Source organism: Argentina silus, assembly GCF_951799395.1.
Source record: "Argentina silus genome assembly, chromosome: 19".
Lineage (NCBI taxonomy): Eukaryota > Metazoa > Chordata > Actinopteri > Argentiniformes > Argentinidae > Argentina > Argentina silus.
The window spans coordinates 16660879-16682075 of NC_139673.1; the positions used below are offsets into that span (position 1 = coordinate 16660879).

The 21197-nt window shown below is 44.0% G+C and overlaps 1 protein-coding gene across 1 annotated transcript; it reads left to right on the forward strand.

The window, feature by feature from the left end:
- Positions 1-5091: 5091 nt before the first annotated feature.
- LOC310819873 (olfactory receptor 11A1-like) lies at positions 5092-6048 on the forward strand (the record flags this gene model as incomplete). The annotated part of the gene is made up of 1 exon (XM_083691281.1): positions 5092-6048. The coding sequence occupies one exon, from the start codon at positions 5092-5094 to the stop codon at positions 6046-6048; it is 957 nt and encodes a 318-aa protein (XP_083547407.1).
- Positions 6049-21197: the final 15149 nt, after the last annotated feature.

Consider the following 21197-nt stretch of genomic DNA (forward strand, 5'->3'; position numbering starts at 1 on the left):
AAGGAGAGGGGCAGTGAGATATTCTTGGAGTTTTGGGTTAGGCCCGTCACGGGCACCATTCTCCTCTGTTGTCCTTGACGCATGTTAACGCATGTTAACGTATGACTGAAAACTTACAGTCACGCGTTGCTTTGAAACTGTTAAATTGGTTATTTTGTTGATACTCTTTTCTCATTGTTCCTATGTGCATTAATGTGATGTTGTGCGCTAGATAAAGGTTCTGTTAATACAACACAACATAATCGTGACCAGGTTCTCCCATTTAATGTCTAATATTTACATGTATTGTTAATGAAACGTAGAGAGAGTCATCAGCTTCAGACATCGGCGTGAGTGTAAACTCCTCGCAACATTTATCTTCACTTGATGGCATAGTAAAATAGCATTTTGGGTATTCTTAATGAATGATCAATTGTCTGTCACACAGGGAGGGGCAAAGCATTGTCAATCATTATTAACCAAGAGATATCTTTTTGAGTCAGATATAACCTAATGTTAACTTGTGTCAATTGGTCATGTGACCACTTGTGTTGAGTTCGATTCATCATGTTCATAACCGTTATAAGTAATTGCTTTTCACTCACACTAGCCACTTCGCTATACTCCCATCAACCGGAATGTAATCAAGAACATCAGTGTTGAATAAACATCAAATAACAGCACAAACCAGCATATGCCATTGTTAACAAATGGGTGGTGGAGGGTGATGGGGGAATTAAATGTCTGTGTGCTTGCTTGATCGTTTCCGATTAACAAACAACGTGATAATTTATCCATTTATCCAGCACACTCTCGCCCTTCAAATGACCTGTGTGAACAAGAGAAGGCTGCCCTTGCTGAAAATGTGGACGTATGCATCCTATTATGACGGTTTTAATGCTAACACCTGTAGGCTATTTTTCTATCCATTCTCAATCCCAGTGAAACCCGACATCCTTACTGCTGTCTTGCATGAAAATTCCTAACTTCATTCTGTAATCATTCTGTTACATAATTAAAGCCGACTCGTGTTTATTCAAGTCAGACTGCGCTAAAACATTTCCCTGTTTCTCTGAGCTGTGAGAGAATGCATGATGACAGAATGAGAGCAGATAGGAGTTGATCCCATTGCTTGGTCCTTGTTAAAATAACCTGATATTTAAACCTCTTCATCTCTGCAATTCATAAGCTGCTATAATAAACTTGATTTTGCCAATCTACCTGATAAGGCAAACCATGAAACGAGGAGAAGTACCATGGCTGGACACTTTAGAAGTTCACACTTCAGACATAAAAAAGTGGATAGCAGGCAATTTCCTACTCCTCAACTCGGACAAGACTGAGATGCTCATCCTTCGCCCAAAAAAACAGAGAAACGTACTATCCAATCTGATGCTCAGTCTCGACAGCTGATCACTCCTAAGCAGGCAGTAAAAAACCTTGGCGTTACCATTGATCTTGATCTTTCATTTGATACACATATGAAAACCATCTGCAATGCGCTATTATCTGGCTGCCCAAAATACGGCTGCTAGAATCCTTACAAGAACCAAAACATATGATCACATTACTTCTTTTGTCTTTGCACTGGCTTCCGATTAAAACACGAGCAGACTTTATTCTATTATTAGCCTATAAAGCGTTACATGGACTCGCTCCCTTTTATTTTGCCGAACTCCTTCAGCCGTATAAACCTTCACTTGCAGAATATCTAAGTCTAGGGCAAGGGGCAGAGCTTTTTGTTACAGAGCCCTATCTCTGGAATTTTTGGAAATTTTTAAGTCTAGGGTTAAGACTCATCTCTTTAGTCAGTGTTCTGACCTCTCTAAGACTGGCGATAAATCACCCTTGCTCTCTCTGCTTGGAGGCTGGCTTGCTGGGTGGTTCCTGGGACACCTTCTGGTGGTGTTGGGGCTGGGCCAGCCTGGTACAGGTTGAAGGGTGGTATCTGCTGCCTAGGCCAACCCTAACCCTTCTTCCCGTTCAGTGGTGGGTGTGCTCTTGCGTTGTGCAGGCTTGGGTTTGCCCAGAGCCTCTGCTGTCGGCCCTCCCAGTGCAGGTGTACGGCCCAGTACAGTGGATTCTACAGTACAGCTGGGATGGTCACGGTGCTGGCTCTGGGCATCTCGGCTCTTGCTGCTGCCCCCTCTACCCACCAGCTTTATGCTGATTCTCTCCTACTGTTTAATATATCAGTTTTTCCTCTAATCTTGTATTGTCCTCTTTTTGCTTATCTGTCTGAGGGGCTCTGAGCCCTTAAAACGACTCCAGTTCCTAAATTCTTCCAGACTGAGTCTACTCCACCCTATATCCTGATCCTTGCTGCCCTTCACTATGGACCCCCTGAACCCTTGCACCACATTCCACATTAGTTTACTCAGCACCTGATCAGCCAGAGGAGAATGGGTCACCCCTGGGGCTTTTTGAGGGTCTATGGTTTGGTCATATTGTTTGTATTGTATTTATAGTTTATATTATTTAGTATTGTTTTTGTTGAGCACTTTGTTGTATGACATTTGTCTATGTAAAAAGTGCAATACAAATACATTTGATTGACTGTGGCCTGGTTCTTGCTCAAGTGTTTTTTTTAATCAATACTGTTCTTGATCAGATTCCGGATGGGCCACCTTCTAGCTCGATAACCACTGGCAGAACCTTCTTTAAGTGATCTCTGTACTTGGCCACTCTATTCAGCTTCTTGTCCCAAAATGAAATGGCCATAACAAGCTCATTTCTGTTCTTTGGTTTCGCCTCTCTTTCATTGCATGCCAGACAAGTTCGATGGGGTTGAAGTCAGGAGACCTGAGTGTGAAAGAAAATGTAAAATCAATTTGAATAGACATTGAAATACGTTGTTTATAAATAGCTGAGTACAAACATATCAAGGATTGTGTCATTAACTAACTGTTCCTGTTTCTGCAGTCCCTCCAGCCTGTTACCTGTCCTGCCTGCCTGCCTGCCCTGTCTACCTGCCCTGTGTACCTGCCTGCCTGCATTGCCTGCCCTGTCTACCTGCCTGCCTGCCCTGTCTGCTCTGCCTGCCTGCCTTGCCTGCCCTGTCTACCTGCCTGCCTGCCCTGTCTGCTCTGCCTGCTTGCCCAGCCACCTCTTCCCTGCTTGCCATTCCACACTGCTACTCCGTTCTCCCCAATCTCCTCATCCTCCCTCCTTGCCTCTACAATAAACACACCCATCTATTGGGTTCAACCATCATCTGCCGTTGTTCTGTGTTCTGCATTTGGGTTCACTAGCCTGACCTTTACAATAAGGGTTAATTCACTTTAATACCTTGGAAGAACGATGAGTTGGACACAACAATTCCTTTGATGATGTATTCCTCAAAGTAAATTTGATCCATGATACCTGAAATATGTCTCAGAGTAGAATTAGATGCATCTTCTATATTATTTATTAAAGCTTAAAATAACAGCTAACCATCTTGGAGCTGACTGGCCAGCTTGGATGTGGATATTACCATAAAAAATCTGCAATGGGGCACCCCAGATGTGCAGTTTGAGGGTATGTTTTGGCCTTGGTTTGGGAGACTGTCTACACCAACACCTCATCTGTGAAGATGACATCCTCAAATGATTTCGTAATGTCTCATCCTGTTCCTTAGTTTATGTTTGTCTTTGTTTCATGTCATTAATTTATTGTGCCTGCTCTACTCTAAGGGTCTTGTTCTTGTCACGAATCATGTACCATTTTAACATTAAAAGAATAGCTGTAGGGCTGGGCCTGTTTACAATTATAATCCAAGAAATGAAACAGTACAAAATTAGGCCTGATGTATTTCATACAGTAGGCTAGGGGTGCGTTACTTTGAGAGCTTTGATTCAGCTCGAATCCGATGGGACTTCTGAGAATTAACGAAAGTGATGGTGCAGCTGCCTGGCCGAGATGGGCAGGTGCTTGGCAGGGTACCCTTTCTCAATATCAACCCCCATAACATCAAGGCTCCAATCCCGAAAAACAAAAATGATCTCTCCCCTACGCAATACATGTAATCTGTAGAAGCCTAGTCTCACCCTAAAAAAGCTCTGCCGTCATTGATGAAATCATGAATTCATTACATATTCTGTAATTAATAGGTTGCATTATAATCAAAATACCGCCAAAACATTGCTGCTTCTTCTCACTGCCAATATCAGAGCTGAGGGAGAGAGAATGCGTGATGACTACAACAAACGGTATGTGAGTATGTGATTGAAAACCATGAGTTGGTCACTGTGAAGATAACTTGATATTTAAAAAACTTCCAGTCATCTTTCTGTAATTCATCATCTGATTTATCATCTATCAACTCAATTTTGCCAAATATCAGAGATATTCTGTAATTCTGTCAATCACAAACCATTCTCTAGTGATTATAATGATATTAATGAATACACTGCATACAAAGTATATAGCTGTAATATGAGTCGGTACTGTATATAGTAGTTACCTCAGTTTGTTGTCCACTTTGCCCTGAGTGACTGAAAGCTATTCTCCCATGATAATTAAAATCTGTGTGATTGGAGTTCAGGCCAACTGTGTGTTGCTTGTTTTCATACCACAACTCTAGTATAAAAGGTCAGTAGGAGTTTCAGTCCAGTTAGTCTACAGCTGGAGAACACACCTCAGTACAGCGGACTACTATCACAGTGAAAGGGGTAATATATTATCACAGTGTAAGAGTTTACTTTACAGTTTAGCTGTGGTTTTGTGGATTATTATCACAGTGTAGTTTTGCTCAGTTTAGTTCAGTGTAAGAGCTCAGAATTTAACTGTGGCATGTTAGTATGTGGCAATCGTGAATGCAGGGTATGCCCTCATTGTGAATGCAGAGTATGCCATGCACTGGAAGCTGCACTTACCCATTAACCATTCAGCTGAACAGCACACAACCACAAAGCAACACAGCAAATGACAACTAACTTGATTGCAAGGGAGATTTATGTATATGTGTCTAGTAAAATAGAAAATACGATCTCATAATAATATTGTTATATTATCTAATACATATTCCTATTTTCCATACATACATTGATATGTAAAAACAGTTGTTCTTGTCTTCATAGTGGATCTATCATTAAGGTTAAAGTGTAGTAGGTTTACTGTATCATTAGAACAATGGAGAACTCAACACAGATCATGTCATTTGTTCTGACTGCATATGGTAACGTTGGACACTTGAGGTACTTGTATTTTACTATAGTAAGTGTATTATACATCTCAATCGTCTTTGCAAACGCATTCCTTATTATGGTCATCTGTGCGGAGAAGAGGCTGCATGAACCCATGTATCTGTTTCTCTGCAGTTTATTTGCAAATGAATTATATGGCAGCACAGCTTTGTTTCCTTGTCTGATGACACAGTTGTTTCTCAACACCCATGATGTCTCTGTTATCTGTTGTTTCATACAGATATTTTGTCTTTACACATATGCGTCTGTTGAATACTGTAATCTGGCAGTCATGTCATATGACCGATATGTTTCTATCTGTTATCCTCTACAGTACAATATCATCATGACTCCCAGTAGGGTTTGTATGATCATTATGTTCGTATGGATTTACTGCTTTGCTAAATTCACCATCACTCTCTCCTTAAGTATTCCTTTGAGATTGTGTGGGAATACCATAGACAAAGTGTATTGTGACAACTACCTGGTTGTCAAACTAGCCTGCTCAGGTACCACAGTTAATAACATATATGGACTCTTTGGTATTGTCCTTTCTGTTGCTGTTCCATTGATCCCTATTTTATTCTCCTACATCAAGATTCTGAATGTCTGTTTAAAAGCTTCCAGTGAGACAAAACAGAAAGCTGTCAGCACATGCTCTCCACACATCGCCTCCCTGATCAACTTCTCCTTTGGCTGTTTCTTTGAAGTCCTTCAGAGTAGGTTTGATCTGACTCATGTTCCAGGTGCACTGCGCATTATCTTATCAGTGTACTTTCTGATGTGCCAACCACTCTTCAATCCTATAATGTATGGACTGAAAATGTCTAAAATCAGAAATGTGTGTTACAATTTGCTCCAACGTAAAATGTATCATCTTCATATAAAGCCCATAACAACTTGAGAATATTTTTCTTTTAGTTCAATGAGACACATTCTTCAATTTCAACTCAGAATAACATATTTCTTTAACCTCTCTGACTCATTGGAGGACTGTGAAAGTGCGCACCTCTTTCACTCAGAGAGAGCGGAGGTAGAGTGAAAACAAGAACAACGTCACATGGTTACACTCTCCCACTCACTGCAGAGCTAGATATAACTTTGTGGAATACAGCAAATCATAAAATAAAAAATAAAAAACATTCTGTCACAGTGAACAAACTATTTTTGTTATCCTTTATTCATACTGGGAAGATTTTACCGAGAAGAAGAGCCCTGTAAGAACATCGGTACATGACGATAAAAGAAACATACAGACAGACAGACAACATCACACAATATTTCAAGGAAATAAAACAGTGGGGGAAACATGGAAATCTACAAAAGAATGAAAGGAAAAAAGAGAAAAGAATAACACCAATGATATAAACACTTAAGACATCAGCACAACCTAGATTAAAAAAAATAATGTGGATAAAAAAAAGCATAGATAGGATCGAATAACAAAGGACCGCTAAAACAGTAAAAACTTTCAATGAATACATCTGCTAACATTCTCTTGAAATGTTCTAAGGTGACCAATGACTCCAGCTTGAGTTCCTCCTGAAGGTCATTCCAAGAGGATGGGGCATGAATGCTAAATTATGTTCTCCTAGCAACTGAGGAAGCATAGGGAACCACCAAAACTAGCCAGTCTTGAGATCTTGTGTAATAATTTGTGACCTGTCATTTAAAAAACTGTAAAGTACGATGGTAGTTTGTGCTTTATAAACAAAAGTAAGACAATTACATGATCTTTCATTAGTCAGGGAAACCCAACCCACATTCTGGTACAGAGTACAATGATGAGTGGTATATCTGTCGCTGGTTATAAACTGGAGTGCACTGTGATAGTGGCTTCAGAAAGTATTCAGACCCCTTCACTTTTTCCAAATTTTGTTGTGTTATAGACTCAATTTAAAATTGATTAAATGTTTGGGGTTTTTGCCATCAATCCACACACAATACCCCATAATAACAATGTGAAAACACGTTTTTAGATTTTTTTGCAGTTTTATTACAATTGAAATACAGAAACACCTAATTTACATAAGTATTCACACTATGCTATGACGCTCTTAAAATATGCTCAAATGCAAAAATGTCTTGCAACAAGTCATTCAACAAGTTGAATTGAGTCCATCTGAGTGCAAGGATAATAGTTCATGTGATTTCGGAATGGATATCTTTTGTTTTTATAGTCTCTGGTTTGCATCGTAATCAATTACACACTGTGGATTAGGCTGTCACTACCAACTCAGCAAATTTCATAATTTTCTCTTAATCCTGACAAAGTCCCCAGTCCTTGCCGGTGACAAACATACCCATAACATGATGCAGCCACCACTATTCTTCACCCGAGGGACGGTGCGGAAACTGCATTGCATGTGCTGGACTTTCACTAACCTTAATGCTTTGTAATAAAACCAAATAAACACATTTCCAGCCATTTTCTTTGCTGTATCACTTGAATTCATTGTTGCAGACACAATTATGGATGTGAGATTCTTTTCCATTAAGGGATTCTTTTTGGCCTTTTCGTTATAGACCAATAGTGACTGAGATGATGTTGTCCCATGGACTGTGCCTTTTCTTCTCAGCCATTCAACTTTGTAGATTTTTGTATGTCTCCCCAGGCCTCAGGGTAGCATAGTCTCCATTTGTTCAGTTTGTAATGACATCATGAGCCACACAGTGTGTAATTGATTCCAAGGCAAATCAGAGACCCTATAAAAACCAAGATATTAATTCCAAAATCACATGAACTATTATCCTATGAGCTAGATACAAAAACACGGACTGAATGCTTGCAATCAAAGGGGAGATCACAGTCTCAAAATAGTGCTTGTGTACTAATACTTACGCTCACGAGGCGACCAACAAATGGTGAAGACGAAGCGGGGAGTGAAGGCAAGTGAGGGTGCATAGCAGGAGTGACAATTACACACAGGTGCTGGTGATGAGTTTGTGATTGAGGTGGCACATGGACGGACGGAGGGAGACGCCTATGGATTGCACTGGGGAGCGTAACCCCCATCCGTAACACAGATGCATTTCTTTGTGAAAAGGAAAATAAAATGTTTTTTTTTCTTGCATTAAGTACCGATTTCAATTTAACAAGGACTTTCTGAAGAGCAGTAAATGCAGCCTGAAGCATGTTCAACTGTAGGGGCAACAGAATATATATATGTAATCAGCATACAAATGGATGCAGTGTTTCACCCTTTGACACGTATTATCAAACTGGTGAGAGCAGTCTAGAGTGGACCCTCAAGCGTATAGTCTCAACAGTGTGATTAGAACACTTGATTCGAATGTCTTGTTTTTTTGTGATGTTGACATTCAATCATGCACAGAAGTAGCAACAGCGTAACACAGTTCTCATCCAAATCAGAAAATGTAGGCTTAGTATATGTATGTATCACATCACACGATGTATCACATCATGGACAAGCTTACCAGTGATCAAAATAATTGACTAAAACACTTTCAGAAGTTGAAAGTACTGGCTATAGTTAGTGCATGCTGAGATGTTTTTCCGCATCCAACCAAAGATGAAACGAGATGAAAAGATGAGTCCCATCATTCACTTTTCAAAACTTCCGGAAAGTTTTGCTATGGTTTTCCCGACATATGAGTGAACCATCTACTCTCCTTAAATATCTTTGGTCTGACAGATGTTTGTGTGACACCCAGAATGCATTGAATGATGACAAATGAAAACAAAAATTGATACGGAAGTCAACAGTAATTTGCATCATTAGCTTATTATGATCTGTACAACCTTCAAAAAAGTATTTTACACACTTCATACAGTAGGCAGGGGTTTAATCTCTGCACACTGCCACACGTCGCTGCACTTCAAAGCTTCCGCCGTACTGTATACGCAATGTGAAGTGCTACCGAAAGCCACCACAAGGTATTGAGAAGAGCGGTGAAGGATGTTTGAAAAAAGAATGGTTTGCCTTGTCAGATTCATGCGGATTGGCAAAATCATGTTTATGATAGCAGCCTATGAATTACAGATCACGCATTCTCTCATAGTGTGTGGGGATATTGTTTGGGAACCGAGAGGTGAGGGTGGAGGATTCTCATGTGGGGATGCAGGGAAGGGTCTTGGGGGTTGATGTCACTGTGGGGAATTGTAGGTTGAGGGTTGTAGGGGTGTACGGGCAACAGGGAGCACAGGATAGGAGGGTGATGGTGGAGGGTCTGGTGCCTCTGTGTGCCACCAACAGGCAGCTGGTGGTGGGCGGTGATTTTAATGTAGACCTGGGGGGGGTGGGAGACAGCAGTGTAGGGGTCATCACTAGCCTCATGGCTGGTTGTGGCCTGGTGGATGGCGGCCTGCACACCACTCCGTCTTTGGCGTGTCCCACATGGTGTAATTCTCGGGGGGGTCGTGTGGAGGCTTGATTACATCTTCCTTTCCAGGTCCCTTGTCAGGGACCCTGCTGCCGTTTTTTTTTTCTCAGACCACCTGCGGGTCGGGTATTGTGGGAGGAGAGCGAGAGAAAGGAGGAGGATGTTTGGGCCGAGATACCTGGGGTAGGTCAGCACATTGTACGGGGGGGGGGGGGGATGTAGCTGAGTGAGGGTTAATGGCCATCTGGGGTAGGTTTTTAGCCTCCACTCGGGCGTGAGGCAGGGTTGCCCTCTCTCGGCACTCCTCTTCATTCTGTACATGGAGCCTCTGTCGACTACCATAAAGGCGGATGCGGGGGTGGAGGGCTTGCTGGTTCCTGGCAGCGGAGGGCTGAGGGTCAAACTGACCCAATACGCTGATGATACCACCCTGCTATTGTGCAGGGACTCGTGCCTGCTCCGATGCCTTAGCATAATCAGCAACTTCACCCACGCGTCGGGAGCGGTCCTTCACTGATGACTTGGCGAGGTTAAGTACTTTGGCCGGTGGAGGGGTTGGACTGATGTGCCCGGGGGTCTAGCTCTCTGCAACAGGCCCTTGAGGGTGCTCGGGGTCCGGTTTGAGTTTCCCGGCTCATTGTCCTTGTGGGCAAGATCCTGGTCTTGAAGGTGGACGTACTGCCCTCACTGTTGTATCTGGCATACGTCTACCCGCTGCCTGTGAGAATGAGGAGGACCCTCGTGCGGCTCGTGTTTCATGTGGGGGGGCAGGTATGAGTACGTTGCCAGGGCTCGCATGCCCTCAGCCACCCGGGAGGGGGGTCGGGATGTCCCTCACTTTCCCCTCAAGCTGGATGCTGTCTTTGTGTCATTCCTTTTGACGGAGCTCGCTCGCCCAGTCATCCATCCATCTGGTTTCTTCCTGTGGGTTTTTTTCCTCATACCGGCCAGGCCTTTAATGCAGTGGTCCAATGTGGGTCCTCGGGCAGAACAGCTGCCGTGGCACTTCCACCAATGCGGCGAGGTGGCTGCATGCGCATCCAGGGGTTGAAGTTGCCCATCTAGGTTTGGACCACAGGAGCCTGTACAAAGAGTTAAGACTGCGCGCCGCCTGTGGTGGGCACTCCCGCAGTGGTCTGGGAGGCCATACAGCCACGAGGCCTGGACAATCTGCTCAGGGATCTGAATTGGTTGAGCCTCCACAAGTGCTTGCCGGTGAGAGCCATCATGCACCGGCATGGCTTGGCGCAGTCCCCCTTGTGCCTGAGACCAGGCTGCGGCAGGGAGGAGAGCGTACTGCGCCTTTGCCGGAGTGGTGTGGGTCAGGGCGGGGGGGACTTCACAATTACTTGGGCGAGGGTAGAGACAGTTGTAGGGAGAACCAATAACTGAAGCGGACAAAAAAAATCAGTAACCATCATTTTTTACAATGAGACCGTTTCAGACCTCGTTACCTGGCTCGGGAGGCAAGCCGATGAGGAATGCGATGATGTAACGTGATGCCGATGGGGTATGGACAGGAGCAAGGAAGTGGAACATCAGACTTCGCTGAGACCGGAATGGGGTGCTCCAGCATCTGCCAAACTCCATCCTGCTTGGAAACAACAGAGGTCAGGTGTTCTACTATGGCATGCAGAAGGTATGTAGAAATTGTGGGGAAGGGGGACACCTGGCAGCAAACTGCACTGTCACCAGATGCAGAAACTGCAGAAGGAGTGGTGCATTGGAGACACCATATGGTCTGGCACAAACAAAGCCAGGGCAGATGGAATTGGCATCCTGAGCAAAAACCCACAAATCCATTTGGTACACACAAAAATAATCCAAGCAGGCCGGCTCATATCAAGAATTGCAAAATATGGAAACAGCACAACAAAAATAATCAACGTCTATGCTCCAACAAACTAGAACGAAAGGTCACAATTCTTCGGAAAATTATATCCTGCACTTCTAGGACCCACCCCTACTGTCATAACAGGAGACTTCAACTGCGCAATAAGAAACATGGACAGAAGCCGCCCAAGAAATGATGCCTCAAGTCGCAAGCTAAACAAACTCATCACAGACCTCTCCTTCCAAGATGTAGCTAAGGACCTTACGCCACACCACACCTTGACAAACACGCACTCCACACCTGTTTTTCACTCAGACCATAGGCAGATAACAACAGTAACATAACCAGCGCAAAACCAGGAAAAAACAGGCCCAGGGATGTGGAAACTAAACACCACACTCCTCAAAAACCCCAAAACCAGACAAGCCCCGAGGCTTGCAGAGGGCCCACCCTAATGGACCTCTACCCATCACCGTTGGAGTGGTGGGAGACCATCAAAGATCAAAAAGCTATTTAATAGCTGCAAGCAAAAAACAGGCCAGAAACACAAGACCAAACATTACAATGGTTATCAAACCTGCAACTGGAAGGCTTTGCCGTCACTCAAGAGATAAAAGAAACAGAACTAAAAACTAGAACATCTCTACCAGGAAGAACAATGAAAGATACAGCATAAAAGCAGAATCAAACATTTAGAACAGACTGAGAAATGTACACCCTATTTCTTTCAGAAGATAAAAGAATAAACACACAATAAACTCCATAAAAGACAAAAACGGAACAAACCACAAAGGCCCACAAAAAATATCAGAGAAACAATACAGGAATTCTACACAGAACTGTACAAAATAAAGAACTCATGGAAATAATGCTACAAGACACAGAATGGCCAACAGGCCAAGAGGCAGAAGGAGAAGATGTGGAGGAAGTTAAAAAAGCGATGGAAAGTCTAACTGAAGGCAAAACTCCAAGACATGATGGGCTACCTATAACATTTTATAAGACCTTCTGGGAACAAATAAAAGTAGGCATTACAAAAGTTTTCAATTGTATGTATAATAAAAAAGAAATGTGTCCAACCATGACAAAAGGGGTAATAACACTGTTATACAAAAAAGGAGAACCAGAAGACATCAAAAACTGGTGCCCAATAACTCTACTTTGCACAGACTACAAGATACTCACAAAATTATTCATGCGCAGACTGCAGAAAAAAATACCGGAAACCATTAACCAAGATCAGACATGTGGAGCACCAGGACGCTCAGGCACCAACAGAGACATCTTCTCCCACGCAGAAGAAAGATCAATCCCCTTCTGTATTTTCAAGAAAAAGCATTTGACAGAGTTAACCATACATACTTGCTGGAAGTACTGAAAAAAGCAAACATCAGCAAAACAATACAGAACTAGGTCTACAACATCACAAGCACTGTATTGATGAATGGCACACAAACAAAGGAAATAAAAGTAAATTCCGAGGTCAGACAGGGATGCCCTCTGTCAGCTATCCTCTACACCCTTGCAATAGAACGACTACTCAGTACAATCCGCAAAAATAGGAACATAGAAGGATACATATTACCAGGCTCAAACAGTAAACAGATAAAAACACAAGCAGATATGAATGACGTCACACTCATTTGCACAAACCTCAAATCTGTAAAAGACATTGAAAAGGTACTAGACGCATACTGTAAAGCAACAGGAGCAATAATCAACAAAAATAAAAGTGAGGTATACACATCTAGAAACTGGCCAAATCACCCTGTCACACAGAGTGTATTCCCTATCAAAGCACAAATAAAAATCTTAGGAACCATCTTTGACAGAAGAAACGAAGGGACACAAAGCTGGGATGACACAATCAAAAAAAGTGAGGAAAAAGATAGGGCCATTTGCTGCCATAATCCTGTCAATCAAAGGAAAAATACTGCTGATGAACACAATATTATACCCGATCCTAGCATACATAGGCAAAATATACCCATCAAACAGACAACAATAAAAGACAATAAATAAAGAGATATTTGGATTCATATGGGGAGGAAAACAGGAACTGGTGAAGAGACAAATAATGTTCAAAGAGACCATGAAAGGAGGGGTACCAAACATACCACTGCTCATAAAAACCCAAGCCCTAGCATACACCAACCAAAACTGCAATAAAATGGAAAAAAAACGGAAAGCTCAACAATTTCTACTTTAAGACCAGCCTAAGAAGCAGCGGCATCAGAACCCTTACCCACACAATACCATACTCATGGGACCCACCAATACACTTCAGAATCCTTAAAGAAAAACACTAGAGGAAACTTTCAGAGGACACACAGATAGGGAATGGATATTTAAGGCTATGAAGGTGACAATTAATCAGAACGTAACACCACAAATATCTGAATATGCCAACACAATAACCACCAAACTATGGAAAAATATCAACAATAAATGTCTCACAAACAAACACATTGACATAGCCTGGGCGGTAGCAACCAACAGTCTCCCCACCCGAGTGGATGTTCAAACAATCAATCACCAGAACAAAGCTCTGTCCGTACGATTGCTGTTATGATGAATTTTAGCTGGGGTGCAAACTACGTAAGACTCTGTTGTAATGATAACCAGATGTGGGCCCCTCTACCTCCAGACTTACTGGCGCCATGCCACGTAGGCCATGGGGGGGGGGAGGCTTCCAGGGTTGTTTATCTGCTAGTATAAATATTAGAGTAACCCCCACTTCGATGCTCTCTGATGGGAAATATACATTGACCATGTATCTTCCATTGTGAGCCCAGATCGATCTGAATTAAATTATCATGATCCAACTTTTTTTCGGCGTATCTACTTTATTTACATCACCGGTGACCGCATTCTTTGTCTCCCGGGAATTTAGGCTCTATACAGAACCCCTGACCAACCCTCGGATAACCGGTTATGGATCCTCAGCCTGAGGGGTCTTACCCTGTCAGATGCTGACTGGTCCTATGTAGGTTGGTGTCGATTAGATTCACTCCGCTGTTAATGGTCTACATCCCATAGTTCCTCCCATATCTTCCTCTACCCACCTCAGCTGAACTGAAAAATCACCCCAAACCTAAAAACTGTACACCGAAGTGGGTAGTCTCTATGGTTAACGACCGCTCTAATCTTATATGAGTGCCAGTTGGTGTGGTTGTGGATAAAGGGTTTATCGGTAAGGTTAATTTACCCAAAGGAGGTAATAAGGGGCCAGATATAACCCTTCAGATCCCAAGATGTATTATGCACAGCAATCTATAATATTTTATGTTACCAGGAGGAGGTAAAAAGGCTTATGAGGGATGGAATGACTAAAAATATAAAAATAAAAAATTAAATAATAAAGAATTAAAATTGAGAAAACTGTTCCTTTAAATGCAGGTTAAATTCTTTAATGATGGCTTAAAACATTGCAGCATTACAGGCAGAGTGATTAAATGGTAAAATGCTAGTATTCAAAAAATGATACAAATTAGAAAAGAATAAAATCAGTCTGTCCCTACTCTGCCTGAGAAATTTAGAGAAGGCCCAGTGTCACTTGATCAGAGCGTAGCTGGTTCTTCTATCCGCCAGAGCTGTTGTTATATAAACAAAGGTCCGCCAAGGTCCTCCGTTGTACTAGTGTGGCGAGGCCGACAGTCAGAATTCATTACGTCATTACGTCAGGCATAGAATTCGATCTAGTTCATTACATCACCCTGAGTTCGCATCCATGCTTAGTCATGGGCCTAAGGGCACCTGTTGTTATGTCTACTAGACATACTTATCACTCTCCTGCTCAAACTGGACTCAAGGCCACTTCTAATTGTGGACTTCTGCAATTCTACTCTATTTTCGTCCCATACTAATCTGTGCCTTTCTCAAAGTTAACATTTAGTACATATGGTATACAATTATCCTTAGCACACATGAATTATACAGTAAAACATTAGTATGGTGGCCTACTTCAGAAATCATTTCTGAGTAAGAATTATACAGTCAAACATTAATGCATTTGGTTGCCTACTTCAGTATCAGTTAAACCGTTATCACTACGAGGTCCAACCAGATATGTTGACCTGGAGTCATACACTACCCTTATAATTTCTCTTATTCAGTTTTGCCTTTTGCACATATTTGAACTCATTTATCATTAACAAATTATATTTATTTGACTCAACTTATCATTAATCAGTTACACTCCTTTGAATCAACTTATCATTTATAAGCAGTAATGCAGTTTACACCTATTTTAATCAACTTATCATTCTTAAGCAGTTATGCAGTTGCACCTATTTGAAGGATAGATCAAAGATAAAATGTGTTTCAGGAACATCCGCAGCCGCGGTGTCCCTCGTTAGGTTGGGCCCCCAGCTGCTAAGCTTTTTCTCTTTCTAGCAGGTGATAGACCAAAGTCATGGTGATTCACCAAAGTTGCAGGGCCAATCCTGCTGTGCTTAACTGGGTAACGTTGGGAATGGTGTTTAGGCCGGGAAAAGGCCATACTAATCTCGCCCTCTGCGACATCTTCAACACCCGAAAATCATCATTACAGTTGCCAAACGAAAGAAACAGAAAAACACATCATCTAGAACTGCAGGATAGCAAAAAGAACATGGCAAACCTTTCAACCCCTCATTAACAGGCTTACAGGCACAACAACAATAACTTTCCAGGAGATTGCCTGTGGCCTGCCAGGAGGGGCAAGAACAGAACAGGAAGAAAACGCCTGGAGGGTCATCAATACAACAAAAGAGGTACTGTGGGCTACACGAAACATATGCATTTATCAAAAACAAGAAACACAGCCACTCATCATTACAAGAATGACCAACAAAATAATCAGGGACTACTACCTACTAGACACACACCAACTAGGGAAGAACAAAACACACAGCTGGAATATACAAGACATACAACAATTAAACATCCAGACAGGCCAAACAACACAAACCCCAGCACCACTCCCGACCAGACAGACAACGGTGCCCCCAAGTGGTAGCACGCTCATCACCAGCAGACTTCTGACAAGCATCGCAACATCTGCCACAGCACAGGCAAGAAACAGACAGTACTTCTAGACTTTTAACACACCACCATGACTGTCACAGTATCAACCAGCCCCAACCAAACACCTGGCTAAGCGTTGGTCAGGAGCTAGGTGGTGGCCCTATGTCCCCCTTTTTTCCAAAACAGTTCCAAGCTAGCCCAGAGCCTGTCGGCCCAGAAGGGAAAAAAACTAGATCCTGTACCGACTGCCAAGGTCACCAGCCCAGGACCACCAGGACCCAGCCCAGCCCAGGACCATTTGCACTGTTTTATTATTATTATTGTTGCTTTTTTATTATCACATGCTGCCTTAAATGTTGTTATCTTGTACATTTTGTTTAGTATATATTGTATATTTTTTAGTATTGTACATTTTACATTGGTTGGCATTCTGCGGACAGCAAAGCAAGAATTTAATTGTACAGGGAAACATGTTTTCTACTGTGCATATGATAATAAACACTTTGAATCTTTGAATCTTGAATCAGACCGAACCAGACAAGCCCAGACTCAAGGTGGGACCACCAGACCAGACCAATTCCAGCCTTGGCCCTGTCTTCCCAGAAGGAAGGAACCCAGGCAAAAAGAAGAGTGTGCGAGACACAGGGGAGTACCTGGTAGAAAGACAGTCTCCAGTTACTCAGTGTACCCGCACTCTCTCAGGTTTTTCTTTTTCTCTAGATATATATATCGGAGCAGCTGATGGGGGGTGTGGGGTCCCCGGCACTGTCCGGGATGCTGGGGCCTCCGGACCCGACCAACGACATCGGCTCCTGGGCGAGCCACGTTGAGGCTGATGAGGTAGCGGAGGTGGACATGGCTGAGCAGGACTGTTTCACCTGATAGGGGTAGGTGGGGTGTTTGCCTTTTTGTTTATCATTCATTATGGCCATAACAATCCTGACACTTAATGTGCGTGATCTCAGGGATATGGTCAAACGTAGAGCAGTGTTTAGTTATCTTGCCACCTTAGATTTTTCAGTTTGTGTTTTGCAAGAGGTTCACTTGATAGAAGGGAGAGGGGACGCAATTTTGTTTAAGAGGAAGTGGGGAAAGGGTGAGTCAGTATGGAGTGTAGGGGGGTTCACTCATCGGGTGTGGGGGTTTTGTTTGGGAACCGGGAGATGAGGGTGGAGGGTTCATATGTGGGGATGCAGGGAAGGGTTTTGGGGGTTGATGTCACTGTGGGGAATTGTAGGTTGAGGGTTGTAGGGGTATACGGGCCACAGGGAGCACATGACAGAAGGGTAATGGTGGAGGGTCTGGTGCCTCTGTGTGCCACCAATAGGTAGCTGGTGGTGGCTGGGAATTTTAATGTAGACCTGGGGGGGTGGGAGATAGTAGTGCAGGGGCCATAACTAGCCTCATGGCTGGTCCTTGGAGGGTCCCACGTGGCGCAACTCCCGGGGGGTCGCGCGGAGGCTCAATTACATGTCCCTTGTCAGGGCGCCTACTGCCAGTTTTTTTCTCAGACCACAACGGGGTGTTACTGTGGGTCGGTCTGCCTCTTCGGGAAGGGGTATTGAAAGCTGGACAGGGAGGTCCTGGTGGAGCAGGCTTTTGTCGAGGCAGTGTCCAGCTTCTTCCACGGACTCGAGGGCTTCCGGCCCATGTGCGAGGGGGTGGTAGAGTGGTGGGAGCTGGTGAAGGTGAGGATGGGAAAGTTTATTAGGAGGTTTTGTGGGAGGAGAGCGAGGGAAGGGAGGAGGGAGCTGGAGCGGTTGCTCCACCTGGAGTACGAGGCTGGCAACCTCGAGGGGTCGATCAACCCTGCCCGCTCTGCGGACCTCAAGAGCCGCCTTAGGGAGGCTCATGAATGGAGGGCTCGGGCCTACTTGGTGGCCCCTGATGGTGGCAGCACTTGATCAGGCAAAGGTCTTTGATCGGGTGCACATGGGTTTTTTGTTTAAAGTTTTAGAGAGGCTGGGGTTTGGGCCGAGATACCTCGGGTGGCTCAGCACATTGTATGGTGGGTCAGGGTGCTGGGTGAGGGATAATGGCCACCTGGGGGAGGTTTCTAGCCTTCACTCAGGCGTGAAGTAGGATTGTCCTCTCTCGGCACTCCTCTTCATACTGTACATGGAGCCCCTGTCGGCTGCCATTAGGGCGGACGTGGGGGTGGAGGGCTTGCTGGTTCCTGGCAGTGGAGGGCTGAGGGTCAAACTGAACCAATACACAGATGACACCACCCTGCTACTGTTTAGGGACTCGTGCCTGCTCCGATGCCTTAGCATCATCGGCGACTTTACCCACGCGTCGGGAGTGGTCCTTAACCTCACCAAGTCATCAGTAAAGTACTTTGGCCGGGGGTCTAGCTCTCTGCAACGGGCCCTTGAGGGTGCTCGGGGTCCGCTTTGAGTTTCCCGGCTCTGCGACACTGAACTGGAGCGAGAGAATCGCAGCGGTCCAGAGGAGGTTGGTGAGGTGGAAGGCCAGGTCTTTGTCCTTTGTGGGAAAGGTCTGGGTCTTGAAGGTGGACATACTGCCCTCACTGTTGTATCTGGCGTACATCTACCCGCTGCCTGCGAGGAGGACCCTCGTGTTTCAGTTCATATGGGGGGGCAGGTATGAGTACGTTGCCTCAGCCACCCGGGAGAGGGGTAGGGATGTCTCTCACTTTCACTTTTTGCGGGTTTTCTTCTCATACCCAGCCAGGCCTTTGATGGAGTGGTCCAACGCAGGTCCTCGGGCAGAACAGCTGCCGTGGCACTGCCATGCAGCGAGGTGGCTGCATGTGCATCCAGAGGTTGTAGTTACCCGTGTAGGTTTGGACCACAGGAGCCTGTATGAAGAGGTAAGACGGCCTCTGGTAGGCACTCCCGCAGTGGTCTGGGAGGCCATTCAGCCGCGGTGCTGGACAATCGGCTAAGGGACCTGAATTGGTTGAGCCTCCACAAGTGCTTGCCAGTGAGAGCCATCATGCACCGGCATGGCTTGGCACGGTCACCCCTGTGCCCGAGACCAGGGTGCGGCGGGGAGGAGAGTGTTCTGGGGCTGCGCATTCGCCATAGTAGTATGGGCTAGGGCAGGGGGGCTTTTGAGAAGGGTGATAGGGGACTTCACGCTTATGTGGGCAAGGGTAGAGAGAGGTGTAGGGAGAGCGGGAGGGTTGCCAGGGACTGTTTCCTCCTCTGGCTGGTAATCAGCCTCTTTAGGCAGGGGCTATGGGATGCCAGGCAGAAGGTGGTGAAGATGGGGGTAACCTGGGGGGTGGAAGGTGTTGTTTGGAGGGTGGAGAGGGAGGATTAGGAGGGAGGTGAGGAAGTGGGGCCACCATGCCGCACCTGAGTGGTGGAGGGGGGGTATGGGATTGCTGGTTTGATTGTGCTTTTGGGTGCCTCAGCCCCCCACAAAAGAAAGGGGGGTGGGCGTCCTCTACCCGGGGACTATATATTTTTGACTGAAATAAAATGCATTGATTTTTTATAGGTCATCAAAGTCCAATTCCATTTTTGGCAAATCCAATTTTACAACTTTTCTAAGTTAAATAATGTAATTTTGATCATCAGAAGAAGGTATAATTTGAATTTATCTAAACAACTTCAGTGAAGATGTGCACAAGGGCCAACCAGAAGTCAACATTTCGCAGAACTGAGCTGATTTGAATAAAGAGCCGTTTGAGAACAGAGCAGAATGATCTGGCTCACTGAAAAGACTCCAAATGCCCATCACTTTTTATTTGTATTATGAATCAATTCCAATAGGCCTACAATAACAGGACAACACAGGGCAGAAGCTAACAAGTGTACCCCAAGAATGATGTAGCACACCTCCTTGTGTGAGTTGGTGACAATTATTCAAATATATGAAAAGTTACCGGGTAGTGCTTATGTGAGTCATTATTATTCATTCATGATCAGACTTGCTTCTTACAGGTTTGCGTTTATTTGAAGGCAGTTTATTTGAATGCATGGAATTGAGGTAGGTTGAAAAGGACGTTGTAATGCTTGTTTGATTCCATTTCAAGAATTTGACCAGATTATTTGTAAACAGTCAATTGGCCAAAGGGTGAGGTTTGAGGTGAGCTCTCCTCTTTTAACAACGCAGAGTGGTATTTTCTAATAAGCAGTTTATTGCTTATTTATATTGTTATGTGAATTTAAAGGAGGGAGCTTAGGGATAATGCAAGAGGGTGGGGTCAGCTGTCAAAAAGGAGCCTCGCTCTCCAGGACTGCTACCTATCCCGCTCCGTGTTACAATAATGCATCACCATGCGTTCTCTGCAAACTCCAAAATTAAAAGTATATTCACATTGGACTAGTAAAATGACTGCACTCGTGAGCCCGCAACATCTCCCTTTTATGTGTGGCGTCAACAAAGGGCGAAATGTTGTAAATCAAATGACATTTCATGTTCCATTTGAGTTACCTGTCATTGCAGAAACATTGTTGCTCTGTTTTACATTCATGTTTCTTAGCAAGTAACTCATTGCCATCAACATTGTAAGTTTATTCTCCTAAAAACCCAACCATACCATTTCCCCCCATTGGGTTCTCTATTTCTCACTTTTCTCTTGCTATTAATCCAGGAGTGAATAATGGATAAACAATAGAAATATGTGGAGACAGAGGACCAGCATGAACATGTAAGTAGAGAAGGCTATATGTGAATAATAATAATAATAATAATGAGTTCCATTTATAAAGCACTTAGTCATTAGACAAGAATAATCTCAAAAGTGCATAAAATAAAAGCTAAAATAAAAAGATATATACATATCATAAAAGAGGTGTCAGCAGTTGCAATCCCAAGGAAGTTTAGAGGTTAAGTGAGTTTCGATGATTGTGAATTAAAAAGCCTGTGGTTGAAATGATCCCTGTCCTCTCCAC